The following is a 12594-nucleotide window of genomic DNA, read 5'->3' on the forward strand; positions in this document are numbered from 1 at the left end:
TCAGAGACAATTTGCAAAAATTCAGTAGTGTCTTGAAGTCTGGCTCTAATTAGAGATAGAAGGGGTTTCAGTTTTTCGATTAGAAAAACAGAAAGAGGTTCTGTAAGTGATCCAATCCCAGACACAATAGGTCTGCCCGGCGGTTCATGTAGAGATTTGTGGATTTTCGGTAATAGATATAAATATTGTTTAGCTGGATCTTTGACCATCAAATGTGATCTGATCTTGTCAGAAATTATGCCAGCCTCCACAGCCTCCTGTAAAAAGTCATCTATTTCTCTTTTGAAATTAGGTGTAGGGTCGGTACTCATTTTCATGTAATGATGATGGTTAGACAACTGTCTATTTCCTTCATCCCAATAATAATCGGCATCCATGACTATAACCGCACCCCCCTTATCAGCAGAGAGAATGACAATGTCAGTGTTATTCTTAAGATGTGTTAGGGCAAGTTGTTCTGATTTGGATAAATTATGCTTGATGTTATAATCTGATCTCAAATGAAAATGTAAGTCTTTGATAACTGCCTGTTGAAAAATAGCCACATGTTTATCCATTGGACAATTAAATGTTGATTTATGAAACCGAAATTCAGAAGATCTTTGAGGAGGATCAGAATGATCCTGTTGTCTGAAAAATAAATTCAGGTTAATCTTTCTACAGAATGCAATAGTATCTGATACTAAAGAACTCTCATCAATGAAAAAGCCAGGAATGAATCCAAGACCTTTATTGAGTAATGTGTATTCATCTTGAGATAAAACATACTTTGAAAACTACTGATGAAAGCCATGTGCTGAAACCGGTCTAGAATTTCAGCTTAAATAAAGCTATTATTACTCAATTCATTCTTGGTGCTGGCATTTTTTTATTTTGGTCTAACTAGCTTGCTTGCCTTGCACCAGCCATACTTGCTAGCTTCCTTTTTTGCTCACGTTGATGTTTTGCTGGCTGTTGGCGTTTGAATGGATTAAGGAGTTGGAGAAGTGCCATTTTGTGACATTCCTGTGTCTGTTGTGGAGGGCTTCTCATCTGGAGTTGGCGTTTGTTACATACTGCTTTTGCTTCATGTACATTTTCTTTGCATGTGCCTTTCCGTTGGGTTCCAGTGGATTACTATTCTGTTGCCTTGGATTTCATTATGTGGAGTTATTTGTCAGATTATAACGCTTTTATTGGAGAAAGCATGGCTTCAGCTATTTCTCATGTTCTTTAAGCAACTTTGGGATTACTTTGATGTTGGACACTAATAGGGATATGACCTGGTACTTCCATACGGGCAGAGGCGAAGATTTTTGTGAAGTCTTTATTTTGGATTGCAACGCCTAGGTTTGTGAACACATGGTTTCAGCTATTTCAGATGTCCTTTGGTGATTCTGGGATTATTCAGGTGCTTGATACCAACAGGGAGATGAGCGGGCGCTTCTAAACGGGCAGAGGTGAAGATTTTCGTTCAACACCATATGGATCAGTGAGTTCCCTATTGGACTATTGTTACTGAACAAATCTATATTCAGGTACTTTTACATTAATGGTTTTCTCATCTTGTTATCTTATATATTTTTTTGGGGACTGTTGAGACAGTTTCCTTTCCATTTTGGACCTTTTAATTGAATAACATCAACAATTTTGGCTGCCTTATCGTTGGATGGATATTTTATTGTGGGGAATATAAACGCGGTGATTTTTGACACTTATTTTTCACTCTACCGTCGCTGCATTTTCGTGCAAGTTTGTTTGAAGAATTTGGACCTTTTTTTGCGAGTTGTTCTTCAGGATTTGGGACTGTATAATTTATAATATGTCTTTGTACTTATGATTGCTTTTTTGTTATTTTACAACGATATCCATTATTATATTTGGAGTATTCGCCACATTTTCATGAATAGGCATATGGTGATCAAACAGCAACAGAATGTTTTCATTCAAGCAGATTAATGTATTGAATCTTTTCTAAATACTTCCTGCTTTCTATTAAGAAGCCCTTATACTTATATCTCTCACTCAATGGTATTATATGCTATTTATGTCAAGCTTTGTACATTGTTTATATATTGAGTGGGATGTGAATTTCGGTCATTATTTTCTGCTTTCTGGGCATTGCTTATAACTCAGGATACCTGCTAAGCTTATAAAATTATATATTTTGGAAAGACTATAGCTGGACATATTATGCTTATCAAGCAGATTATATTGCCTGACAATTTTTGATATCTTTAAGGAATATACCATATCATATGACTACTTTTATATTGTCTATGTCAGGCTTTGTGCATTGTCCATATATCTAGCAGTATCCAGATAGGGACATTCATGTTGTGGCTAAATTGTATATAACCTATGCAATTCTCAATTTTTGGACTTTGCTTATCATTTTGGTTAACAATACAGATACTAGTTTTGTTTATACAATAATTTTCTTTCTTTTTAAAAATTCTAGTAGGGTATGTTATATCGTGTTTATTAAAGCACATTACTCTGCTTAATTTCTTTGCTGTCCAGCAGGAATATATCATGATTATACTCATCATATGACTATTTATATAAGCTGTTTAGGCCAGGCTTTGTATACTATTTATATATCTAGTAGTATCTGGATAGGGACATGTATGTTGAGACTGGATTGATTACAACCCTTGCAATTCTCATTTTTGGGCATTGCTTATAACTTAGGTCAGGACTACAGATACTTGCTATGTTAATATAAAAATATATATTTTGATATAATTCAAGCAGGGTATGATATCTCGTGCCTACTAAGCTCATTACATTGTTCCTTATTTGTTGCTCTTGAGCAGGAACATACTATGTTAGCATTTATTAACATTATATGATTATTTCTATACCTTATTATTGGTAGAAATCTGAACAGTCTCCCTCTTTTGCTGGATGGGTTATTTCAAGGGGAACATTGATAAAAGCTAGCCACATGTAGTACTAATTTGACCTAAATATACTATATGAAAATATCATATCAGTATTATTGTTTAAATTGATATCATAACCAGAATTCAAGGTCATTCAGATAGCAAGGTTTATCTTTGTCTTTATTTTTGGTCATCCATGGCTCATATGTTTTCATCCCGGTCTGACTCAAACTGACACAGATATACATATAGATATATTAAATTTCGGGATTTTGATACTGTTCCTGGTTTTTTGTTCAGGCCACATTTTTGATTGGCTTTGATTTGCAAGCAATTAATATCATTCTCAGGTAACTTATTGTCATGGATCTACAGAAGTTATTATCCGGCCTATGTGCGAATAAAGATGATATACAGGTTTTGGCATTGGCATGATGTCAATGGAATCGGTTAGTGGTCCAATATTAGATCCAGTTGACGGTTGCTCCCGCTTGTTTAATCAGTTAAGCAAGCAAATCAAAACACTTAGGACAAATATTTGGCATCACAAATTGTTCAAGGCCTATCAGAATCAAAAAATATCCCCTAGGGGGTTAAGGTCAAAAATTCAACCATTGGTTGGAATACCAGATGATATTTTACTCAAAGATTGGCAGCTAGCACAGCAGGAGGCAGCCATGTCATTTGTGAATATATTGTCATCTTTTTATGAAAGAACTGTTCAGACCAATATTTTGGAAGTTGAAAAGACATGCCATGATCTTAAAAAATTTGAAGACTAGGCCAGTTTCAAGGGTGGTCTGAGCAAATTATCCAAGGAACTGTTGACTCTTGAAAATAATCTTAAAACTAAAAAACTTCATAAATTCTCAAGAGACAGGGAGGATTATGATAGAGGTAGACAGTTTGAGTCACACAGGGGGGTGAGGTTTGCCCAGGGTACAAAGAATCCGCCTTATGTGCGTAAAAAGAGGCCTAGGTCTATTTTAAAAAAGACAGGCTTCAGTAACACTACTTCTGGAGAGGAGTCCTCAACAACAGACACAGAATCTTTTGGCACTGGTGACTCACCAAATGTTAAGAGGGGACGAACATCAGATGACCCTTTAGGGGTAGAAAACATAGGGAGGCAGAAAACACAAGGGTAAAAAGTTTGGAGGATCTGTTCATGTCAGTAGTGAAATAGATTTACCTTGTACTAATGTGCTCAACATTTCAAAGTATGTTTTATCTCAAGATGAATACACATTACTCAATAAAGGTCTTGGATTCATTCCTGGCTTTTTCATTGATGAGAGTTCTTTAGTATCAGATACTATTGCATTCTGTAGAAAGATTAACCTGAATTTATTTTTCAGACAACAGGATCATTCTGATCCTCCTCAAAGATCTTCTGAATTTCGGTTTCATAAATCAACATTTAATCGTCCAATGGATAAATGTGGCTATTTTTCAACAGGCAGTTATCAAAGACTTACATTTTCATTTGAGATCAGATTATAACATCAAGCATAATTTATCCAAATCAGAACAACTTGCCCTAACACATCTTAAGAATAACACTGACATTGTCATTCTCTCTGCTGATAAGGGGGGTGCGGTTGTAGTCATGGATGCCGATTATTATTGGGATGAAGGAAATAGACAGTTGTCTAACCATCATCATTACATGAAAATGAGTACCGACCCTACACCTAATTTCAAAAGAGAAATAGATGACTTTTTACAGGAGGCTGTGGAGGCTGGCGTCATTTCTGACAAGATCAGACCACATTTGATGGTCAAAGATCTAGCTAAACAATATTTATATCTATTACCGAATATCCACAAATCTCTACATGAACCGCCGGGCAGACCTATTGTGTCTGGGATTGGATCACTTACAGAACCTCTTTCTGTTTTTCTAACCGAAAAACTGAAACCCCTTCTATCTCCAATTAGAGCCAGACTTCAAGACACTACTGAATTTTTGCAAATTGTCTCTGAATCAGAATTGGAGCCAGATTGGCTAATGTGTACCCTAGATGTCAAGTCTCTATATACTAGTATTCCACACTGGGCAGGACTAGCAGCTTTGGAGTTTTGGTTAAACAAAGCTAATATTTATGCCCCAGGATTTAATACATTACTTATTTGCATGGCTGAACACATCCTTACCAAGAATATCTTTTACTTCAAACAAGATTGCTATTGGCAAATACAGGGTACGGCAATGGGTGCCTCATTTGCACCCATTTATGCTGACCTTTATATGGGTTATGTGGAGGAACACATCATCTGTGATGAGTTGCATAATGTATACATACCAGAGATAGATATCTGGAGAAGATATTTGGATGACTGTTGGCTAGTATGGAAGGGTGGCAGTGATTATCTTCAAGAATTTGTTTAACATCTTAATGGAAACATTTGGGGTACAGAATTTACGGTGGACTATCATCATAATGAAATACATTTTTTGGATGTCTTTTTACAGCGTCAACCAGACAATACACTAAAAACTTCTGTATATCGCAAATTTCCCGAATATAACACCTTGCTCCATGCCAACAGTCTACATCCAAAACACACTATCAATAACATTCCTAAATCACAGTTTTTGCGGCTCAAAAGGATATGTCCCTCTGAGCAAGATTTAAAACAACATCATAATGACTTAGCCAATAGGTTTCTTACTAGAGGATACTCTAGACATACTATTAGTTCTGCCATGCAATGGAGCAAAAAACAATCTAGGGATTCACTACTGCAATATAAAGAACATCAAAAACAGACCAATCTAGAAAGTTGCAGATTTGTTACAACCTATGGTAGAAATACTAAACATCTTCTTAATATTATAGATAAACACTGGAACATACTGAAGTCTCATTCCCTCTTAGAGGACTATTTGGGGGAGCAATGCTCATTTTCATACAGAAAGGGGAAAACACTTGGATCTCATTTCTCACATTATAAGAACTATAACACCAAACCAAAAGCACTTGAAGGAAATAAGGCTGCAGGCAATAATTCGGTAAATTTAATGAGGCACAAAAAAGACGTTAACGCCAATAACACTCCACACTGCGTTTTCGTTTACAAAAAACTTCATCAGACAATCTTAACACTCCATTCTGACTCCTTAAATACAACCACTTAATTGACTAACCATCTATTAAACCAGCATTTAATCACTGCCAGCTGCTCTATTTAAACATAAATATAGACAATAGCAGCAAAGCTCTGTTTAACTAAAGGAACATCATAAAAAAGGAAACCGGTCTAGAATTTCAGCTTAAATAAAGCTATTATTACTCAATTCATTCTTGGTGCTGGCATTTTTTTATTTTGGTGTAACTAGCTTGCTTGCCTTGCACCAGCCGTACTTGCTAGCTTCCTTGTTTTGGTCGTCTTGTTGAAGAACCCTCCCACTTAATTCTTGCCTACATCACTTCATATATTGTAGTTATCCCTATTATTCTGTCAGGGAATGCAGTGCTACCATTGCCTTACTCATAAAATCCCATCTGACTCTGTCAAGTGCTTTCCTTGCACCACGTTTCGCTGTAGTCTCCTTCCCCCTGGATCATCATTGTTCTGTTAATGTCAGATGTTTGTCTCCTGTCCACAAAACCACATGCCATTCTCTTTGGTGTCATACAGAATAGACACTTTACAATCATTGTTCAAGATTGAAATATGCTTATAATAAGCTGTGTCTGAATGGTCTTTTACCCTCCTTGGGTACTACAGACACAGCAGCTTTTCTCCAAGATGCTACTATTCACTCTCCCCCTTTAAATATTGTTAAACAAAACATTCCAGATCTTTATCACTTTCTTCCCTCCCAGCTTCTAAACTTTCACAGGTAGTTTCCCTAGAAGCTTCCCTATTGATTGATTCATTATACATCATCATTTTTTTCTAATTTCTTCCTGTCTTAGCTATTAGTTTTTGAGCCTCTTCTTCCTCTAGCCTTGGCATAACTGTCTTCCATAAATATTTCCATTTGTGCCGTTTCTTGGTCTCTGCTTTCATATTTATTATACAAATTTTCTTAAAATTTCTGACGTATCTCTAAATACCTGTATAGGATCTCTGGTAATTTTTCTTGTTATTGGCTCCCTAAGCTTGGGAATCTTGCCATAATGGTAGATGTCCTTGCCTTCACCGCTGTAGTATTTCTTACTAATGGGAGTCCCTGCCATGAGGCCCTTTATCTAGCCAGTTTACAAAAGTTTACTGTTGCTTTAAGGTACGCTGAATGTTACCTGCTTACTCCTTGTGAAAGGTAGGATATAAAAGTGACATTCAGGCGGGCCATCCTTAGAACAGATTGCCCCACTAGAAACAAGAGTCTAATGAAAACCGAGGAGAATCTGTACAGCCAGAAATGGAAAAATACCAGGGGGTGGAGGGGAGGGAGTGAATACTGCAGTGGTGAAGGTAAGGAGATATACCGTTATGGTAAGATTTTACACAACTGTGCTATGTCCTTACATTCACCGCTGCAGTATTCCTTACTAATGGGTGAGTGCCAAAGCTCAAGAAGAAACATGGGAGGAGAAAGCAGCAGAGCCCTCCAAGAAGCCATGAAGAATGGCAGCAGCAAAACCAGCTGTGGCTCTGGAGATACCATCCAACTGGTAATGTTTGGTAACAGTATGCACAGATGTCCAGGTAGCAGCTTCAAGAATAGAATTGGTGTCTAAGCCTTAGAAAAAAGCACCAGAAGAAGCCACAGCTTTAGTGGAATGAGCTTTTATAGAATAAGGAAGGCTCTCGCCATGAAAAGTATAACAAAAGGAAATAGCCTTTGAAATCCAGGTGGAAATACTCTGCTTGGAAACAGCCAAACCTAAAGACCTAGGATGAAAGGAAGCAAATAACTGGTTAGATTTCCTGATGGCTTTAGTTTTATCCAAATAAAATCTGAGCTGTCTATGCACATCTACTGTGTGTAGCACCCTCTCACTGTCAGATGCGTGGAGGGGAATAAAAGTAGGCAAATTAATAGACTGATTAAGTGACAACACATTAACCACCTTGGGCATAAAAGTAAGATTAGTACGCAAGGACACCCTGTCCTCATGAAATATCAGAAAAGGTGGACAAGCCATAAGGGCTTGCAACTCAGACACCCGTTTGGTAGAAGTAAGAGCTAACTAAAGAACAGTCTTCCAAGAACAATGTTGCAAGGAAGCTGAAACAGTTGGCTCAAAAGGAGCCTAAGTCAATTTTTCCAGAACAAAATTAAGATCCCAGGGCCGAATGGAAAGCTTCATGGCAGGGAATCCCATTAGTAAGGAGTACTGCAGCGGTGAATGTAAGGACATCAACTGTTTAAAGTTTGAGTGGAGCTTTCCTCCCCAGGTCTCTGCTGTATAGAGGTAGTTGTATTTACCCAGTAGGACCATCCTAGTAAACAAATGCTAATAAATAATAGTAAATACTTTCTGTTGTCTGAGTCATTGTGATAGAATTTTTTTTGTTCTTGAGCTGTATAAAATAGTTTTTTTTTTTTGCTGTGTTTTTAAACTCCATTGTCATTTTATTTTAACGTTAAGGTTTAGCTGATAGGAAAAGTACACTGGCTGCCTTTAAATAAACTAAATTATGCACTGTTACATTAAATGCATTTAAGTGCTAAGACTGCTGGTAAGGCAGCTTATTGTAACATGTATTCACTTCCCACAGTTTTATACTTCATCTTGTTTTCACTGAACTGTTTAATATATCTTAATATGTTACACTGTGATTTTTACATTTCACTGAGCTGACAACTTTGACCTCTTTTGATTAATTGCTTGCACTGCACCTGCAGACTGATATCTCCAAGTAAGAGCAGATGGTAATGAAAAAAAAAACTAGTAACTTTGCAGATGCATGAAATATCATGGTAAATTTTACACAAAACACACAGTTCAGACTGTTCATGATTAATTGTTTTCACCCGTAGATGACATGTCTCAGATGAAGGTCCTAGATAATAGGAAAAAAAATGAATGCCTTTGCAAATACAGTAAAGTGCTACTATTGTCCATGTCTTGTATTGTTTGTCTTATTTTTCAAGCCTATTTGCTTAAAAACTTGTCTATAGCTTTAACTATGGACATAATTTCTCCTGTTTTTTTTTTTTTATACAGAGGAGGCGATCTTATTGTGACCAACAGACTTTGCATCCCACCCAGCAGGTCAAGATCATAGCATTATATTAACTAACGTGATTTGTCTAGTCAACATGTTATGGTGTAAAGCCTGGATACCTTACAACTAAAACAAGTATTTTCTTGCTTTACTATCTTTAACATATACAACAATCCCTTATAAGATTCCCCAATCTTATATTTTTTAAAATGCCCATGACTGCATACTACAGGACTGCTTTGCAGTGTAATGTGCAGTTTAAATCATGAACCTTTTATGTATTTATTAGGACAAAGGCTGTTTTACCTACAGTTCTTCATTCCCTTTAGTGCCCTGATAAACATCAACTAAAAGTGGGGGATATATGCTTTACAGTTCACCCACCTGTTTAACAGTCAACAAAATTCCAGTTTTTTAAGCCACCACTCCTTGCAAAGCCGCATTTCATATGCCTATTTATATGTCCAATGGGATTAATGCTTTACCGTCTGCCATTTATTCACTGATTTCTCATTGCTGCATATCTTCTTGCTGGTCATCCCCATCTCCCAATCTCAGTCTCTGGTTGTAGTGTAATATGCTTTTGATCCTTCTAGGCCATTCTTGGTCTTTTTATTGTCTTTCAACATTTTGTCTCAGAACAAATGGAAAAAGACTTTACAATCTTATCAGGATAAGCCATTTCTGCTGGTATGATTGCATCTTTATTAATATATATATATATATATATATATATATATATATATTGGCTGCTTTAATCTGATCAGATTTGTAGCATCCACACAATGTACCCTCAGTTAACAAATCCTGCTGTGGAATACCATTCTGTTTGCTAATCTGTACTTTCATGAACTTGATGTAGTCTATTCCTTCCAGTTTCCCTAGTGCATGTGAACATTTCAGGTTTTATCTGAACTCACTGCATTTTATTTTTGAAGTAGCTCAGACAGCAATATCTTAATTTTCCTTGATTTTTGCAGTTTTACCAGTTCATCCAAATACCTAGTTAAAACAACTTCCATAATACTAACTTTATTTGACTTTACGTATTCCTTCAGTGTTTCATGTGTTTTAAACACGTCTATGTGCATTTGATTTCTCTCCTAAATTACTGAAAGCCATTTACTGTACCAAAGTTGAAACCTGAATTGTTTATGCTGAAGAGCTTGTAAGATTTTTCTAAGCCACATTTTTTTTCTTCTCTTTTAGTTGATTTTTCTCTTACTTTATCCAAATTTCTTCTTCTTCTAGGTAATGTAATTAGGAACCAGTAACTGAATTTCCACCCAGATTGATAACTTTTGCTAGCCTTTTTTGTTTTTACAGTTTGTAGTTTCACCCTAGGTGACCTGTAATCAACCTGTTGATCAGTGTGCAGCCATTTTGGAAAACCAAGGTCATCATCTTTTTTTTTTTTTTTTTTTTTGAGAAAATAGTGGGAGAGTTTGCTTTGTAGTTTGGATCTAAAGGAGGAGCAGTAGTGTTTGCTGGTGATATTTTAGGTACGTATGAAGAAAATTGGTAGATCTGGCTTGAATAGGTAGGTAATTGGCTTTATGAAAGGGGGACACAGTGGTATTCATAGTTAGGGACTAGGCTGATGAACTCACAGGCGCATTAGCACTTGTTTGAATTACACATTTCATTTGTGAGCCGAGTGCATTGTAAGTATGGGTAATCCATATTCCATTTTTTTTAATAAGTGTATTTTTAGCTGTGTGTTTTTAGCTATTATTCTCCTGGCTTTAATGATGATGTGATTAGTTCCATCCATCCACAACCCCTTTTTCCCATTTCTGCTTATGGGGTCAGCATGTCACTTCAACAGTGGTAGTCATCTAGGATCACACCATTAGGTGGCTAGCCCTGCCCCACGGTTGTTCTTCCATTGAATTGTTGAGTTGAAAAGTTGAGCGGTAATATTTTTGACCACAGTCTCTCTGTGAATTTACAGGGTAGGGCAAAGAGCTAATCCTAGTTGCATGTTTATTTGGAATTCCATATGTCATAATAGTGGCTTTATCATTTTAGTTGGCAATTTTTGTTGATTTCAAGCACAAATAATATTTGATGCTGTTTTGATAGTTTGTACTAATTAGCTAATAGAGTATCTCTGTGGTTTGTCAATGTTCTGAAATGGCTGATGCAGTTAGATGCATGCCATGTAATCTGTTTCTTCTTGTGCCGCTAACACACAGCATACCTTTATACCACTGTTCCTTATTTGGAGAAACAACAGTAACAATCCTGTACGATTGAGAATCTCTAGTGCATGTATTGATTTATCCTTTAGATCTCACTTTTATGTTATCTAAGTTTATTTATTTTTAAGTTTTCTTTTTCTGGCAGGTTAAATGGACCAAAAAGAGCAATTTGCAATTACAGCCTCCCTGCAGTAACAATATGAATTTTATACGCAACATGTATATAAAAGACATACAAGTAGAAACATGGACAGTAATAGTATGTAAAATTGTTGAAAAAATGGTTAATAAAAGCTTTCATATTAGTTAATAAACCTCTGACAGAACACACAAGGTGAATTAAGAACTATTGTGTGAGCTTATTTTGTCTCCATGTAGGCAGGAAGACATCCAGTAGAAGCACAGACTGCTGTAGCTGATGGACAGAGAAAGGAGTCTGCTGGTTCAAGGGCTCCCATGTTTCGGATTCCTGAGTATAAGTGGTCACACATGCACCAGCGTTTGCTAACGGACTTGCTGTTCTCTATAGAGACTGATGTTCAGATGTGGAGAAGGTTTGTAAACATGTTTCTTTTTCATGCACTGCTTTTAAGATAACTTGAGATTTTATGATTAATGCAAATGTTTGTCTTACTGGTAGTTCAAAAAATAATTACATTTGTTGATTTCCCACTGGAATGAATTCAGTGTGTTCTGTATAAGAGCAGGCTGCTTCCACTGGCATTGCAGTGTTTTTAGCTTTGTAAATGTGAGCATTGCAGACAGCTTTTTTTGCATGCTAGGTTGGATTCTTGACCTTTTCTTTTTTGGCTCTGAAAATTCAAAAGCCTGGTGATGGTTAATAGAGATGTGACATAGTATGAAATGTACTGTGCAGCAGAACTCCGTTATGAGAAAAGCATTTACCATATTCTAAGATTCCATGCAAAAATTTGCTTTCTAAGTATTTTGTTTTTAAAAGGGGAGGTGCATATCAGAATAATGCAGGATACACAAGGAAAATGCACAGAAGTAGAGAGGAATGTCTGTTTATCTTTTGGCATTGAAAAAACTGGAGGGATTCATGCAAGCTTCAAATGTGGAGCAGGAGTTTGATGGCAAGAAAAAATGCATCTTCCATGAAACCCATAAAAAAGCACAACATAAAGAATTTTTGAAGATGAGAGGACTATGAATAAGGACACAGCACTGCTTCCGTAGTGTATAATAGGCTTGAGGATGCCAAATTCAATGAGAAGGTTTCCTGAATCCGTAATCTTGGCGAATGTATCAGCTATGTCTCTGTCCAACTCTTTTGGAAGCCGACAGTGATTCTGAGCATATCCTCCTGAGCCTCTGTCCACATAATTGTACAAATAAAGTCAACACTGGTGATACTGCTCTAAGATATATCG

The 12594-nt window shown here is 36.5% G+C and overlaps 1 protein-coding gene across 1 annotated transcript in view; it reads left to right on the forward strand.

Annotated features, from left to right (window-relative positions):
- The window catches only part of LRBA (LPS responsive beige-like anchor protein), a 4045850-nt gene that overhangs the window by 1164034 nt on the left and 2869222 nt on the right, over window positions 1-12594 (forward strand). Inside the window, exon 23 of the mRNA XM_044063433.1 lies at window positions 11579-11754. Within this exon, the coding sequence (XP_043919368.1) occupies window positions 11579-11754 (176 nt within the window). The remainder of the gene's footprint in view (window positions 1-11578; window positions 11755-12594) is intronic.

This window comes from Protopterus annectens, chromosome 2.part1 (assembly GCF_019279795.1).
Source record: "Protopterus annectens isolate FY-2018-M chromosome 2.part1, PAN1.0, whole genome shotgun sequence".
In the NCBI taxonomy this organism is placed as follows: Eukaryota; Metazoa; Chordata; order Ceratodontiformes; family Protopteridae; genus Protopterus; species Protopterus annectens.